This window comes from Alligator sinensis, unplaced genomic scaffold (assembly GCF_000455745.1).
Source record: "Alligator sinensis unplaced genomic scaffold, ASM45574v1 scaffold216_1, whole genome shotgun sequence".
NCBI lineage: Eukaryota > Metazoa > Chordata > Crocodylia > Alligatoridae > Alligator > Alligator sinensis.
The window spans coordinates 1,928,228-1,946,474 of record NW_005841868.1 but is presented as its reverse complement, the minus strand read 5'-3'; the positions used below and the strand labels follow the sequence as shown (position 1 = coordinate 1,946,474).

Here is an 18,247-nt window from a genome sequence, read left to right as displayed (position 1 = left end):
CTTCCAAGGGACTTCCTTGATCAAGAAAATCAGAAGAGTGATTCTCTGGAAATCTCACTTTGATGTCTCTGCATCTCTGGGTTGTATCTGCCTGTTTAACCGCCAGCATATGTCATCACTGTATCTACACTTCATTCTGCCTCCTGCATCATCAGGGAATTGTCAACAAGGTTCTGACTGCAGAGAGCTGGGTTTTCCTGAAGACATGTGCACATTTGCAGACCACCTGGCTTATGTCTTGCATGCAAACTCAGGATGAAATTCCCTACTGTATAGAGAGCCAGTCCAAGGTCTGTCTGTCTATCATTTAAATCTCCAAAATAGTGGTGAAGTGAGACTTAAATCATGTGTACTCCTGGTGCTGACACTGCCCAGTTTATGCACTGCATTGAACACACATAAATTCATGGACACATACAGATTATAGAGTCCAACATTTCACAGTCTGGCTCAGAGACTGCAATTCTCAACTACTCTAAATTCATGCTTGGGATAGCTGGAGTGTTGAGAAATGAAAAATATGTTATGCCATGTTTACACTGGCTTCAGCCTAGGACAGCTGAAGGCAGTGCAAGTTAAAGCAGCCATGGAGCTAATCTAGTTTAGATCTGCTGTATGGTGCCCTAAGGACCGTTCCACCAGCTGGAAATTAACAGAGTGCATCACTCCCGTAACATCTCCTATCTCTTCTCAAACCCGACACAAGCATTGTGACCTGCTCAGGATTCACCAGTACTACAAGCAACACTTCACAAAAGCCTGAAGATCATTTGCATGGTAAGGGACTGGCCCAGGATTTATATTACTTTGAAGGATTTAGGAGGTAGGAAGAGTACAGTTGGATTTTCAGAATAGAGTAGGGTTTGCCACACCGGGGACTAGGGACAACATCATTTGACTTGGTAAACTGCTATTGAATAAATATAGAACTTTGCAATATGGTATCAAGTCATGTTAATGACTGTAAAATATCTGCTTCCCCCTCATCCTAAGCAAAGCCATCTGAAGAACATTAAGTAAAATTTGGTTTTATACAGTACCTCTTATACTCAAGGCCACAAAGCAGTGTGTATCAAGACCATCCAGAATTATCGCAATTTATTATAATAAAATTCTGGAAGGGCTATTAAGTGTCCTTTTTTATTATTTAAGTCAGTTTTTAACTCTTGGACACCTAGATGAGACCTAATCTAGGGGAAAGATGGTCCTATCTGTGCTGACCACAGGAGTTCTTATAATTTCCCCCGCATCATCTTGTGCTGGCCACTGCTGAAACAAGGTAAGTACCAGATAAATCTAATGTGATCTGCTCTAATATGGCAGGATTTCTCAGCTTTTTGGACCAACAGACCATTGCTGACACTAAAGTTGTTGTGGACTACCATGTCCTCGTCTCACCAAACTTTCAACTGAAAAGGGTGGAAGGCTGATGCAATCCATGCACTACTTACCAGAACCCTGCAGAGCATCACCAGTGGCCCATGGGCTACAGTTTGGGAACCACTGCAGTATGACAATTTCTATATTCTGAAGATATAAACCGAAAGTTCAGTAACTATGCCTGAACTATGTACTGAATTATCACATGTACACAGCCCTACACAATTAGAAAGGCACAATTAGGGAAAGTTGGCCCAGACACTGAGGTTACCTCCAAGTCTTTAACTTTTATTAGGTCTGGGGTGGCCAATGTGCAGTACAGCTGCCACAAGAGGCATGGGCAGCTTCTGTATTTGGCATATGGCAGATAAGGGAAGGGGCAGGCAGCACAGCAGGAACTGTGCAGGAAACAGAAAGCACAGCAACAAACTGGGCAGGAGAAAGAGATCAGAGTGGCCCTTGGGAAGAGTGCAGGTTTAATTTGGGCATGCCTATCAAAAAGGTTGACTCCAATTATTTTTGGTTATCAGGCATACAGAGACAGAAAGTACTCTTTTACTGTCTTGTCAGTATTGTGATTTCTCTATCAATTCCACACCTGCTAATACAACACTGCAGAGCCAGAAGTGAGTATGAACTTATGTCCAGATATGCAAAGTTCACATAAAGGTGTTTGATTTTATTTCAGGCCAATGTTTTGTTTACTACTAGGGACAGGGGAGAGAACGAGAATGGAGACTAGACCCAACAGAAAGAGAAAGACACAGAAACTCGCTGATATTAATTTACCAACCCTGAATTTTAAAAAACCATAGACTGACAATTTGTAAGCATTTTGATCTATTAGTATATGTTCCAGTGCAATGTAATAAAAACAAGTGCCCTGAAACCATTTTGGGAGACAGTCTTGGGGATCCGATTTTGGACATTCTATGTTACTGAAGAAGTCGGAGGAAAGGAACTATTGCATGCTTTCTTCACTTACATCAGGGGTTTTCAACCTTTTTGGATCACTGTACCCCTGGTGGCTGGACACAGAGCAGTATACTCCTGGTGGCTGGACACAGAGCGGGGTAGAAGGGTGGCACGTGGCCAAATGCGGAGTGGCAGCAGCCACCATGTGCGAATTTCCCCACCCCCTGTGTCCAAACGGGCGAGCGGTGCCTGCACAGCAGCGCAGCATGGTGCATGGCGGCACTCCATCCCCACCCACCCACGGGTACTCCCTAGGGCCTTCTCAGGTACTCCCCCCCTGGTTGACAATCCCTGACTTACATGATGACTCTGATGTCATGCAAAATGCCTCCTCTTAGTGCCCACAGGCTTGCCCCAAAGAAATGAGTATACCCTATGGTATACCTAGTATAATGAGCTACAGGAATGGCAGGGGATTTGCCAGGACTGAATTTCTCCATCTCTGCATTGTCACTGTCTCCATCATTATCCTATCCTGGTGGCATAATAACACCAGTTTTGACAAATATGGGTATCATTAGTGCTTTCATATGCAGCATCTGTTGCAAGAAAAGCAACTCAATAAAAATATGCTGCAAAGAAACAGGAGATTTGGAGATGGGGGTGAACAGAATCATGAAAAGCTGAAGTGTAAGGGGGCATATCCCTCTTCTCGAAAATGATGCATCTAGGCACATAGTCTCCTAGCAAATATTTAGTCTTTAGTGGGCATTAATGCGTTGCTGTTACTGCACATTAAGTTTAGTACCTCTAATATGAGGTACTAACTAAATGTGCAGTAGCCAGTGCTACTGCACAGTATCCCCAGCGCATAGTCTTTTTGTGAAGCTTAATGTGCAGTAAACTAATTCTACTGTGCATTAGCATGGCTTTTGCCATGATGCACTAATGCACAGTAGAATTGATCTACTGAGCATTAAGCATCTCATGTAGATGTGCCCAAAGTTACCAAGAGTGTGCTTGGGGAATGGGAGGATCAGGGAAGGTATGATGGGACCTTGGTGCTATCTATTAGTGTTGGTATTAATTTTCATTGACACTCCATTAATCTTCTGGAGATGTTCTGTTGGACAGTTCCTTTCTAACAATGAGCACATGAGAAACAGAGAAAGCATCAATGATTGTGCCTCCCTAACTGGTATTGGCTGACCCTTGTCCTATGATATGCAGAGCATGTAGGATGTAATACCTGTGGACCAAACCCGTAAAGCCCTAATTTGGACCTGATTCAAATACCATTGAAATTAATGGACTATGAATCAGGTCTTCAGTTTTTACTCTGTCTTTACCCAGGAAACTTTCCAGTAGGGTCAGCCTGCTGGAGTAAGGACCAAATAGTATCTCTCCAGTACAGGCTATAACATGGATGTGTAAAGTGATGCATGGAGCTGGTGAGATTTCTCTGTGTGACAGAGCATGGAAAATCCAAATGAATATAGAAATGCAGTGATAGGATTATAGCGGTGACTTCCAGTAGAATGAAACCCAATTGCATTAGACATAATGGACATGATCTTACAGAGCTGTTGTGAACAGGCACTGCTGAATCCACAGATTCACACAGCTAGTTCCCCAGCACCAGCATATGCTTCTCAATTGTGCCACATCTGAATCACTGAACTAATTTTATATCCTGATATATTTCCATCCTGTGGAAGCCTGGCATCATCTCTCTACTTCTTCATGTAAACTATTTTTGAAAGGTGAACTCTAAGCCCTGACACACTAAAAAAATCTCACAAAACTCTGGACAAGATTCTGTTTTCAGTTACCCTGACTCACAGCCAGAGTAATTTCCTTTTTCAGCACTGTAGAGCTACACCATGAGAGCAAATAGGACCCTTTGTCTCCATTAAAGAAAAAAGTAGGCACATAATAGCAAACTGCTTCTTCCACTGATTTTTGGTATATGCCTCATGACATATGCCACAAAGTCCAGTGGCATCCAATAAAATCATGAAGACCTGGCAGCTTTGCTTTTATGTAACTGCCTTGCCAAACAAGAGTTTCTTAAATGCAAAACCGCAAAACAATCCGATGAATTTAGATGAACAGTAATTAAAGCCTGATAGCTACAAGTGCTGAATAGATATTACCCTACCTGAAGACAATGAGAACTACAAGTGCTGAGCAAAAATCAAATTCAAGGTAAGAAAGGGGTTAATTAGATCATTTTATTGTGTAGTAGCACAGTACTCACAAGTCCCTCCACCTACCTTCTGTCACAGATATAACATTAAAATCTAACTCTTCATTACACTCCCTCCAAATCATTCTGAATAGTTATGAAGTATTAATATAATTCCATTGGCTGGCATGAATGGGAAATGTCTATTCTAGAATCCTCAATGAAGATTTTCTCGGTTCTCCGTATCAATTACACCCTCTGTGGATCCCTGCCACATATCCTGTGCTTGATCTCCATGCCAAATTCCTATTGGCACTGATGGGAATTGTAGTCCAAGATCTAGGACAAAATATCTAGCAGCAATTCCTTTCATGGGGATAGATGACAAATGAATCTGAAAGGAACATTTCTCCTTAAATTTCTAGGCATGACAATGACACAAATTTCCGCTATTTGATTTTAGAGATCAGCAAAACATGCAAACAAGGAATCCCACACACATGCATGCCCCCACACAACCTCTTTCACACTTTTTTTTCCTTAATCAGAGAGCAGTATATTTGGTCTCAGAAATGGAAGCTTGCAGACTGAAGGTATGTGCTCATAAAATGCTTAGGCAACGCAGTGCCCACTATTGGATGTTCCATGTGCTTGTGGAGAGGAAAGAAAGAAACTGGAAGCCAGTTTTGACTAGAATTTGGATCTCAGTTCTAGTCTGTTTTTTCAGATGAAAATGATCTGCTGTTGATTATCTTCTCTCTTGTCCCAGAAGGCTGAGGAGGACACAGGATAATTGTGAAAACTGTAAAAAGTTACTTAAAAGAGGAACATTTTGTACTGTTCCCCATGTCCCCAGGAATAGGACAAAACATAATGGACTTTAATTACAAGGGAGATCCATGCTTGAGATCAGGAAAGTCTTTCTCACAGCAAAAGTAGTGAAGAACTGGAATATATTACCTAGGGAAGCTGTGAAATCTTCATCACTAGAAGTTTTTTATGAGCAGGTTACACAAGTGTCTATCAGGAATGGTGTGTGTATAGGTGAACCAGCTTTGGAGCAACAAAATAGACTAGATCTGGGGTGGCCAATCTGTGGCAAATGAACCACAAATGGCATGGGCAGCCTTTGTGTGGGGCATGTGGCAGACTGGTGAAGGGACAGACAGTATACTGGCAGCAAGCAAAAAGAAAAGCAGCAAATTGAACAGGGAGCACAAAGAAAGAAGAAGAAAGCAGAGCCACAGATTAGGCAGAGGAAGGGTATCAGAATGGCACTAGGGGAAAGGGTGGAGTTAACTTGTGGCATACCTGCCAAAAAGGTTGGCCCCCCCGGACTAGATGACCACTCAAGGGGCGTGTCTACACGTGGAATTGTGGTACATGAATAATTGCTCCTGGTGTGCTGTTTGAACATGCACCCTGGAGCAATAAACTCTGGAGCAATAAGCTCAACAGTTTATTCATGAGCAGCATGTTGAGCCAGGACAGAGCAGATGGCAGGAGGCTTGTGGGTCAGCCTGCCAGCTTGGGCATGTTCCCCGCAACTCAGTGTGCTGCAAGCAAGCTGGCTGGGGTACAAGGGTACTTCAGCATGGGGCTAGCCCGCAGGCAGCCCCTGCCTTGAAGCAGCTTTGTACCCCAGCTAGCCCCTCCAGCGTCTACGTGTGTACTGCTGTGGAGTTTTTTACTCCGTAGCAGGATAGTACTTGTATTTACAAGTGCAGTAGATGCTGAGATTTTTACTGCACAGTGAATTAGTCAATTGCACAGCAGACATCTTATAGATGCACCCAAGGTATCTTGTATCGCTGTTTTCTATGATTCCACTAAAGATGCTAACACCATCCTGGGATTGATTGAAGTCTTCGATTTGGGCATATTTATAATCTTGGTTCTGCTGCGAATGGGGAGTAGGTCAAACCACAGAGGTGCTGTTCAGTTGGGAAAGCAACTCTGGAAAATGTTCTCACAAACTCACATGTACATCTGCTGGCAATTCCTGCCTCTACAAACATCCATTAGACTTCCAGGCTGGTAAGGAAAAGTAAGCAACTCCAGGTACTTGAGGAAAGGACCCCAGAAGAGCTCCCAGCATACTCTAATCCACAAGAAATGAATCTGTAAACTACAATCCCTTGTATATCAAAGCAGCTCTGGGCAGGATAAGCTTCTGCTGTGTACTCTGCAGCTCCCATTGGAGGTGAAGATTCACCAAGGTGCATGCAACTGTACAGAAGACAAGAGTAGTAAACCAACAAAGCCTACCATGCTGTGATTGCTGCATGGAGCACATGGAGCAATGCAGAGGGAGAGATTTCTCAGAAAGTGCCTGAGATCTGCAAAGATCCCAGTGTATACTGACAATGGCCTAACAATGACTTTCAAAGACAACCCTTTCCCTCCATCTACCCACTCTGTATCTCCATGTACCCCTGCTGCTCACCAAGGAGCAGATATTTAATTGACTTCCAGAATGGTCAGCAGTCTCCAGAATCTCCAGCCGTCCAAGTCAACATGACTTTGCTTTAACATGATTTATTATTTATATCCATGGCTATATTTCCTACTGAGTTGATCATTGGGCCAAGATGGTCTTCAGTTGCCAAATTCTAGTACAAGGGCCATATGAATTTTTTAAAAATATTTTAATCTATTTTTCCTACACTGAAGTAGCCAAATTAAATAAATATCAAGCTACATTTTTGATGTGTATAACAAGATTTGGTCCATCATTTCAAAAACAACTTTGTTATACCACAAACACATTATATACATAAAAATGGTAGATAGACAGACAGACAAGCAGACACCACAAATGCCAAAGCATACTCCTTACTAATATTTCACTGAAGCAAGAATATGGAATGGGACTGGCTCTTTATTTCTTGTCCTACTCTCCCCCAAAATAACTTATTTGTGAAAGTACAGAGTTATTTCTGATATAACTTAAGTTATCTAGGACCCAAACTGAACATCAGAAAATATGCTGCCAAACCCACTCTATGTATTTTAACCCTTTCACCTCTCCAGTTCTGTGTGCATGTGTGTGTGTTTGCATATGTGTGTTTAAATTCTGTGCATATTTTTTCCATGTCAACAACTATGACCACAGGATTGCATTAAAATACCAGATAATTTTTAGCACCAGCTCAGCATGGCTACATGCCATAATCTCCATATGGCATGAAGTTCTTCTAATAGTCTTCAGTGTTTCACCCACCGGGGAAAAATTGTAATAAATATAAACTTTCATGTCTTTCCATTGACCAAACCTACAGGGTAATTTAACATAAAAATGTTGGGATATTAATAAATAGAGGTGGAGATATGTGGGGGAGAGTTATTTCATTTTTTTGTGTGCTGGAAAAAATATTTATGCCACATGCCAGGTTCTGTATAGCTGTTAGAAAAGGTGTGTGATAGGGCTACCCAGAACACATTCTAATTATCACAGATGACTTAGGATAAGACTAATTAGTGTTCTTATAATATCTTTTGGCACTCTTGGGTACGAGTTTACATGAGCAGGCTATACAAAAGGACATTTGTCCATTTAAGTTGTTACTCACATGCTAAACGGCTTGCAGGCTCACAAACATTATTTGTTGTCTACAGATACGATTTGCATAGCTAGTAAAACCTTGAGCCTGTGAAACATTTGCACATGTGAGTAACTTTACACACGGGAGTAGTTCTGAGTTGAGTAAAAAACATGAAGATAAGCATATATCTAAGCGCTTGCAGGATTGAGATCTAAATTGGTCGGCATAACTTCATCTTATGTGAGAGGCACATAGTTCTGATGGCAATAACATTGTTTAACACGGTATTTAAAAATAGTTTACCTTTGCATTCGTGACATTCTGTGCAGCTCCATATCATCACTGCCTCGAAAGCCTTTAGCAAAAGGATTGTTTTCAATCTTTAGCTGGGTGATCTGAAGGAAGGAACCACAAACAATTTACTGTGAGTGTGTTAATTCTACTACAGAGTTACAAAGACCTCTCCCAAGAACCCCTGTCATGGTTAGGGTTTATCCTGAAACACTTTTAAGTGAGACAGTGCTTCCAAATTGTTGTCCCCTGACCAATGGTGGTCTGTACTGACACTCCAACACACATACACACACACACACACGGTACATCTACACAAGATGCTTACTGCATGGTAGCCTAGTAATAGTGCACAGTAGTGTGCTGGTCAAAAGCCATGCTAATAAGCCACTGTGCAGTGTTATTAGGCTACTGCACAGTAACCATCACAAAAAAATGTGTGCTGGCACTACTGCGCAGTAAATGTAGTTACTGTGCATTCAGTTAGTACTTCATTAAGGAAGTACTAAATTAAATGCGCAGTAACTATGGTGCATTAATGAATGCATAGACGCACCCAGTGCTCAATTATAGATTTGAAGATAAGGTTGCATGGTAATCCACAAGAAATGTTGATGATTAACAGCAGTCCAATAGTTCAAAACATTTAGTATTCACTGGTCTGCATAAAGCTCTTACACATCAGCAAGTGCTTACCAAACTGAGATCTTCATGACAATGGCTTTTTTTCTTTGACAAAAGTTACTGTTATTATGGCTGATCAGGTACCACTGAGCTCAATGGAAATGTTTTCCTTTATTTCATTTAACAATTTCCTACCATGCCTTCCCTCCAAGACTCTTACAGTGCTTTGTGTGGATGGGTAATATTAATCCCATTTGATAAGTGGGTGAGTTCAAACACAAAAAACAAAGAGTTGCTTAAAAGGACACACACTGTCAACAGCAGAGGACAGAACCCAGGCTTCCTATCTTAACTAAACCAAGCTGTCCCTAAAGTGCAGAACCTCATTGAACTGGGTAATTACTTAGACCCTGAGCTCAAATTCACAAAAGACTTCAAATTTGGGCAACTAGCACAACTAGCATAGGACTTTAGCTTCTTCAGTCCACAATTGTGATCCAAAAGCCCCCCACTAACCTGCCACCTATCCCTGGAGGTGTCTAAACTCAAGTCCCGCCCCATTTGACTTTAAAGCCCCCATATGTACAGAGCTTTTGTACATTCCCAGCACTGCTCTATGACCAACTCACATCAAGACCACACAACACTGCAGAAAGCAGATGGTCCTCAACCCAGTTCCCCTGAAGGATTATGTCTGGTAGACATTCTCAGAGTATGCCTAATGTACGCAGACAGCACAAAGCTTCTTTTAATGCAGCTAGAGGGGGTAGTAGTTCCACCCCCACATCCTTTTCTATGACAGCCTAGGAGCTAGAGCACTTATCCAGAAAATGGGAGACTTGAGTTCAATTGCCGCATCTAACATAGGGGATCCAAAGCCACATTGTTGATAAGAGTACCCTACCCACCAAGCCACTGGGTATTCTGGACTACTGGGTATTCTCCATTGTTCTTGTTGAATTTGTAATACCGCATAGAAAAAAATGCAAGAGTCACTGAGCTAATGTAAGAAGGAGAGCATGTGCAAGAGGGAGTATGACTATTGAGTACAGTCGTGCCCAACCTTCCAACCCCATGGGCTAAATGAATGGTGTGGGCTTGATCCACAGGCTGGATCCCACATGCTTGGATTTGGCTGCAGAGTGACTCCATGTGACTTCACTCTGGCTCCAGAGTGACCCAATCTAGCACACAGTACCACATTATCCAGATCATGGGGCTCCTCACAGGTCCAGAAGTTTAGCAGCTGTTTGGTTATTTGCACTTCCACTGCTCCCCCACCATCAAACTTCCAAGCCCATGGGCAAAATGACATGGCTTCGTGGGGCAGTGGTTGAGCACCACTGCTTTAGCATTTAATTACTGGACAGCTTAGGCAGCTACCCACTTTCTGTGCTGTTTCTTGTGCATCCCATCCTTAAATCTCCCCATGCATTGTGTAGGAACCCTAAGAGCCTAACTCAGAGCCATGAATTTCACTACAGGAGGTAAGTGCCTAGAAGCTAATGCACTGTGATACTCAGTGTTGCAGCACCTACATCTCTTGTGGACATGGGGCTGACCCTTCATCTGCACTTGCCTTCCTTCCTGCATCTGAGTAGACCCCTTGAGCTTGCTGGGACTAGCCATCTACATAGAGTTAAGCATATGTGCAGTTTTGCAGGATTAGGGCCTCTGCTAGTATCCATGAAAGAAATATTGGCTCCATCCACAACAATAGCAACACTCCCATTGACTGTAGCAGGGTCAGGAATTCACTCTTTCAGTTTTCTATGGCATTTCTTCTAGTCATCAAAAGTAAGACATTCCTTGAGTCCATTTGCTTACATTATTAATTTTCCCTGAATAGGGCCCTGATCTTTGCACTGGAACCCAGTCACAGAGGCTGCTGCAGCCCTGCTCATTCTTATTAAGTCAAGGTTTAACTTACTACCCTGACACAGCATCATTTTGTCTCACATTTCAGATTGCAAAGAAAAATGTAAACACCCCGTTTGGTCTAGTTTGTTTTTTGAGCTATTGCTCAGCAGTAAGACAGGGAAAAAATTTACAATCAGAATATATTAGTATTAAAGTGATGTGTTTTGAGGAGCGGAAAATCACTTGACAATTTCTACTTGGAAAGTAGTGGCAGTTATGTAATATATAAGGCCTACTACTTGATGTCCCTAAAGTTTATTTTCATTAGCTGCAGCTGGCTATGGCTCACCAGTGTGAAAAGTGCTTACTTACTGAACTCTGCTTGCATGAGTACAGTCCTCTAGTCAGCAAGGTATTTGGACCAACTCATGCTCACTACTGTTTCATTCATTCACTTTCTATCACTCGCTCACACCCACCCACTGAGCCTTTACCCTACAAACATTTAAGCATGTAAAAGCCTTCAAAGGGAATGTTCACCTGAGCAGGGGTATCAATATGTGTGTTAGCAGGATCAAGCCTTGATAGAAACTAAGCTCCTGGGATCCTCTTTCTTTAATGTGTTTTAAGGGCCTGAGCTGAAACATGCTGAAGTCAATGAAAGTCTCTTGATCAGTTTCAGTAAGCTTTGCAGCAGGCCTTAGTGCTTTAGTGTGGTTCAGATGTACTGGACTGGAAGCATCTTGAGAAATGATGATAATAGTTTTGTGGCTGGTTGTTTTGTTTAACTTGCAAAACCTTTTAAAGGATGAAAGCAAGCAAACAGATGGGAACTTCCTTCTTCTTTATCCATTTTGCCATAATGAAATTCAGTCTAATTGACTATAAATCATTTAGACAGGGAAGGGGTAGAAGATTCTACTAGAAAGTTATGTGACAATTACATCATTAAAAAAATATGACTCCCTTGAAAAATCCCCAGAGTTGTTTCTCTACAGTAGAGATGGAATAAAAACATAGAGCTTTAATATTACTTATTTTATAGCTGAAGGAAATCAATGCCCATGTTTGCATTTACAAACAGATTTCCAAACCTGAGAGAGAAGCCTTCTTTGTACAGAAGTTGTTTTTTTTCAAAAGTAAATTTAAATCAACACAAACACACCTGACAAATTTCTGAGTCTGTCACCCGACCTCTTCGTTCTAAGTGAACAGGTCTCTTGTAGACTTGTATTCCAACCAACTGGGAACAAAGTATTTCTGAACACAAGTTCCAAAGGCTGCAGGTGAATATTTGTATGTGTTTGTGAGAGTGAGTGAATAAGCAAATATCATTTTAGAACTAGGTATGTATTGTAGAGTCATTTTAATACTATGTATGTGTGTGTCCACACACACACATTGTTTAAAAACTTTAGATGTTTGAAGCCAGCCAGAACAGCGAAGTATTTATACACATACCTTTTTATATTTAAAGGATCATAGGAAAATAGGGCTGGAACAGACTTCATGGAATCATGTAGTCTATCTAGTCCCCTGCTGAAGGCAGGATCAGCCCAATCAAATATTTGTCTAACCTGCTCTTGAAAATTTCCAGGGATGGGAAGTCCATAATCCCCCTAGGTAGCCTACCACCCTCATAGGCAGAAAGTTCTTCCTAATCTCCAAACCTAAATTTCCTCTGCTGCAGTTTGAAGCCATTGCTCCTAACCCTGTCCCCAGTAGCCACTCATTTTTATGTGTTTTATTTTATGTCTATTGTAGGTGGGGCAGGTGTTATCATGTGTTATTAAGTTTTCTGAACACTTCCAATAATATGATCCTATTTATATTTGGTTGTAACTTTGCTAAACTCTGATTGTTTGTGCTGAAGTTTTCCATGCAAGGTGTCTGCTTCAGGTGGAGATTTCTGAGAATAAATCTAGGGAAAGCTGCAATACTTTTGCCCACGATAAAATTATGGAGGTCTTTTAAGAAAGGTTTTCATTCCCCATTGTTTGGAAAAGGTGATAGGATAGCTTTTGTATCAGGCACCTGTTTTTAGCTATCTTGGGAAAATATAGCTAAATTTGGCAGTTATATGAGTTTGAAACAAATGTAGTTTGCACCTGCTCAGTAAAGATTTCTTCAAATTTATCAGTTAAAGCTTCTAAAGATAAAATCTTCACTGAGCACACTTGAGCCTTTCCAATTGCTAGTGCTGTTAGCATCTTTCTCATAATGCATCTGAGAATGTTCCACCCAAGGCTACAGAGGAAAACTAATACTTTCCCTATAAACTGTTGCTCCTATGGGCTATGGTGAGCTTAGGCACTACAGACCTGTGTGGAGAAAGAAGGCCAAAAACAAATCCAGAGAGAAGGAAAGTAGATTAGGATGAGGAATTTGGTGACTCACTGAGCAAGAAGACTGGGATATGGGAACAGGGAGGAAGGAGATGTTGGAACTAAACCATTGAGTGAAGTTGGGGAGCTGGGAGCTGAGGATGTTGTCACTATACAGGACCTGAAAGGTAGGGAGGGAAGCTTGGGGCTCTCTGGACAGAAACAAGGAACAAAAATTGTTGGAAAGGGAGACAGATGTGACAAGAAGTCAGGTTGCAGGAGAGAAGTGGGACTGGCTGGAAATGGGAAAAGAGACTGGTAAAGGAGCCAGGGGGACAGAGTGGGAGGGTAAGGGAAGAAGAAGACTTGAAAAAGGAGCTGGGGGCAACAAATTATTGTGCCCAATGACAGAGGTCTGTGTAGTGGATCTAGAAGTGGTACCTCCATGATTTTTTCCCACAGGACCCATGCCTTAAGGAAGAGCACAGGATAGACTTGCTCTGGAAATAAACCATAATGAAAAAAAAATGCCTATGGAACCCTTGGATTCTACAGTGTAGAAGTCAGAGAACGTGCAGTGACTGCAGGAAGAGAAAGAACAGCCTCACATTTAAGGCAGGACAATACTGCCCTAGAAAATTGCATTTTATCCCTTCCTCTGCTAGAGTTCCCATGAGATACTTGGCAAGTGATGTCAACTATATTTTTCCTGGCTAGTCAGTAACCACATGTTCCTCATTGTTTGGGTACCCAAGTGGATACATTTGCAGAAATTCAGGGGACTCACTGATGAATCTAAAGTCAGTGGGAGCTATGATTTATTCACTGAGTATGATATAATGTTCTAGAAAACAGCACTCTGAAAAATCAGCTCCCTGGCATATCAGATGGGCATCCAAGATCATAATACAATTTTGAGGGGCTTTCTATGCTGCAGCTCCCAAACAATAAAATAAAGATATACACTATCTTTAGAGCAGGGCTTGAATGTGATGTGGTAATAAAGCATGGGGTCACATACAGAACAAGGAGGAGAAAACAGTATATTGAGTAGCTGTTCATAAACTAAGCACTGTCCATCAAAAACAATGCATAGGTTGGGGCTACAATGGAAAAATAGTATGATCAAATAATTAAAGACTGTGTCAAGATTCATAAGCACAATGGAGATGATGGAAAGTCATAAAGGCACCCTAACTTGAGTGTGCTTGACTTTGCAACCTGAATAGGATTCTTTTAATAGTGTTTTGTGACTGTGTGAGAGACATATACAGGGGTGTAGGTTTTAGCCGTGTTGGTGAGACATATACAGTCACTAATCATGTAACTTGTTTCTGCATTTATCTGCAATGTATGTAATACATGTGAGTACATATATTGTGTGTGGCTGGATATTATTCCATTTCTATCTATCTATAAACTCCAGTGTGTGTACAATATTCTAGCTAGGGCTGTACTTTGAAAGGCTTGAGCAATCAAGAAAGTTAAATAACTTTCAAAAATAAGCATAAAACCGGATATCCTTGGGGGCGGGGGACCAATATAAAGCCTGGGTAGAGCTAAGGGAGCAGTAGGTTGTAAAAATTAATGAGAATAATTGTTGTGAATTCTTGCTTTTGAAAGCACCCTCATGAGGGCAGAACCTTAATTATTTCTGTCTATTAGGGTTCATTTCCTGGTCCTAGGCACAGAGCTAGTACCTAATAAATATGAGCTAGAAACACACAATGATTTAAACTGAAGCAAAATGCAAGAGAAGTTAATATTTGGGCATCAACCTGATTGCATGCATCCATTGTGTAAACGGCAAGGAAATGAAATGTGCATGTGACCTATTTTAACACCTAAATATTTCTTGGAGATTTTTTTTATCTCCTCTGAGTCATTGACAACTGCACTGAAAATTTTACAAAAACCTTCCTCATAGCTTAACCCATGCTTTGGGGGTGAAGATAGTTTGTTTAAATATCTTTTTCAGTCCTCCTAAAATATCAGGGGAAATAAGCACAAAATCCGACAGTGGGATTGCAGCTGTGCTCTTGAAATAAATCCACTGATCTGATATCAGGCAAGTCCTTCTATAGGCAATAAGCGCAAAGACTGGAAAAAATATGAGAGTGCCCATGGGGCCATGTTTATGAAACATGCATAAATATAACTGTGAGTATACATATATATGTAAACTAGTATGGAATTTGTATGTATACTGTCTAGGTAGGAAGATTAGCTATATCAGACTATGTTAACAAATGCAAATATTAACAAATATAGTGTTATTAAAAGATATTCTGATCAGTCAGTCAACTTCAGTCCTTTTGTGAAAAAAACATATGTACATTTATACATATCCTTGCCTTTCCTTTTCACAATAATCAAAATGTTGTGTAAAACTCTCTCTCTCTCTGTCTGTCTCACACACACATACACAGCATAAGAATATCAGAATTTCAGAACGTCAGCTATATGTGGTCTTGAATACTGGTTTTTACTTTGAAACAGCATTCGGGCAATTTGTAGACTTTGTTCTCTTTTCTGGAGGGAGATGCCATTCAGGGTAGATCATTCCATGATTTTTTTTTTTATATATTCCTCAATGATTCTTTATTTTGGGTTCAGAACTATAGCAGTTCCCTTAATTGTTGGATTTGGGCAGCTAAAAAAGAAGTGTGTATGTGTATGTGTGGTTGTGGGTGGGTATGTAAAGTATGTGGGTATGGGGATATGCACTTTAGGTGTGGGTGGGTATATGTAAAACTGCATAGGATGTGTGTGTCTTTTGTGACTTGTGTGTACATTTTGACAGACAGATATGTAGGTATCTATTCTTATCAGACAGGCAGAGGTGATTTATAATGAAATATGTCCATTCCCGCTAATGTGGAGTATTTGTTTTTTATGACATGGGGAGGAAGAAGGAGGCTATTTGTTTACAAAACAGTCCTAGTTTCTACAAGGAAAGCAATTAAATCCAAGGACCTAGAAGGCTAAGTCTGTTTACTTATAGGCAATGCGTTTAAAGTGGTTGGCTTGTCCTTTTTTATTATACTAATATTATTTTCTGCAGCATCCAGAGCAGAGTTATAATTTATGGCATAGGTTGGCCCAGACTCAAATTCTGTTTGTTTGCAATTATGTCCTACCACTGCCAACAGCTCCTCTTCTAAAGGATGTGGAGGTATATTACTTTTTTTTCTCCCCCCTTATAGCAGATTGCCTCTTCTCAAGGCTATCTCTGTTGCTGGCACCTAATTAGTTAATTAATAGACCGATGAGACTGAATAAAGGGGAAAATGGCAAAGTTTTTTCTGGCACTTCCTAACCACAGCTCCAGGAAAGCATCTATAATTTAGCCAGAGTATTAATGTGACACTTTCTTGGTTTGAGATTAACCACATGATTTCACTTGTTAAACACAATGAAATCATTCTACACATCCCGAAGTTGTAATTAAAAGTCCTAAACCTGATTTATAAACAGTTTGTGGAGGCGTATTGTTAAAGGAATGCAATTTTTCCGTAAAATGACCTTTGCACTTTAGAAATACTCTGTTTGCCTCTATGTTAATACACGCTCTTTTCTGCTCCATGTATATATTTGCATTCATAATTAAAGATGATCTGGCGAAAGCTTTTGCCTGTAAGTGAACTTGTAGTACATCGATCCCACCAAAAAATCATCCCCTCAAAGATATGTTTCCCTCTCCTCTGCCTTTCACCCTTTACACCCGATTTCCCATTCTTCTCACTCCCGTAACACTGTGCTACTACGAGAAAAATGCATGCTATTTGCTACCCCTGTCCCTGGAAAGTATCCTTACGGGTTAGAAACAGGATCACATGCGCTTAAGAAAGAAAACTCACAGCTGTTCTAGCTGAGATCTATCTTGTATTGGAAAAGCGACTGCCAGTGTCTGACTCCCAGGTGTCGTTGCCTACCAGCCAAGCAAGGCCATGCGGATGATGCGCTCGGCATCTCGGTATCAGGCTGTCTGTCTCTATGGGGAATGCGGAACAGGCTGGTGCGGGTGTGCTTATACCTGTGTGTACGCATACGTGCAAATGCACACACGTGTATATGTGCGCCTCATACACACACCCGCACATATAAATCACTCACCCCCCACCCCTATCCCACCCTCAGCTGTGGCTTCCTTGTGCACAAAACCTCTGAATTATTGTTTCACCCCGCGACCACCGCAGCCCCCAGCGGAGCAGACTGCTGGGAGGAGCTGTCAGCAGGGAGCCCTTCTCCAAACAACCCCGCTGCACCGAGCCAGACTGGGTTATCAGAGACTAGCTGCAAAGGGGAGCGCAGGGGCTCCCAGCTCCAGGGCCAGATTACAAGCCTTTGACTGATGAGGGGGAAGAAGATAACACCCAACTTCCTTGCTTGGTCGTCTCCTTTCTGAGCAAACCATCCTGTTTAGTTAATTCCCCCTTGGCTTCCCTTGCATCCCAACGCGAGATACTTCTATCTGCTCCACGGCCAACAACAACAACACCAAGGGAACAAAACGGAGCACATCTCGGAGTGTCCGGGCGGAGTTGAGGGGGGGGGAGACAGGGAAAGAAAGGATGGATGGAGAAAAAGAAGGAGGACAGAAGGGAGGAGGGGAGAAATGAATGAATAAATGAAGGGGGAAGGAGGGAAGTGTGATTCTAGAGAAGGAAGAAAGAAAAACCAGGAAGGAGAGATGTGTGAAGAAAAGCAAGCAAGAAAGCTAGATGCGTGGGTCTAGGAAAAAGAGAAGGAAGGAAGTGTGGTTCCCGGGGGGGCAGAAGGAAGGCGCGGGCAGGCGGGGAGGAGCCCGGGGCCGGGGCACAGGCCGGGGCACGAGGCGCCTCCCGGGGCAGGCCCTACCTTGTGATTCTGGTAGGAGGTCACGGCGATGAAGGCGGTCTCGGGGAAGACGTGGGTGCAGAAGGCCGTGTTTTTGGAGCCGAACCCGTTGTTCTCGTCCGCCTTCACGATGTGGAGCCGGGGCTGGTATTTGTGCATGGAGTTCAGGATGATCTTGAAGAGAAGCAGACACACGGCGGGGTCAGGCATGGAGCCCCGCTGCTGCACGCTCCCCTGCAGGCCTGGGGGGGGGGGGGTTCCTTCACCAAGCCCCCGTATGC

The 18,247-nt window shown here is 42.0% G+C and overlaps 1 protein-coding gene across 9 annotated transcripts in view; it reads right to left on the bottom strand.

The window, feature by feature from the left end:
• The window catches only part of TBX5 (T-box 5), a 90,286-nt gene that overhangs the window by 17,153 nt on the left and 54,886 nt on the right, over positions 1-18,247 (bottom strand). For all 9 annotated transcript variants that reach the window (XM_025193037.1, XM_025193045.1, XM_025193032.1 and 6 more), the window contains 2 exons: positions 17,988-18,140; positions 8,332-8,423 (listed from right to left, as the gene is read on the bottom strand). In XM_025193037.1, the coding sequence (XP_025048822.1) occupies positions 8,332-8,423; positions 17,988-18,140 (245 nt within the window). The remainder of the gene's footprint in view (positions 1-8,331; positions 8,424-17,987; positions 18,141-18,247) is intronic.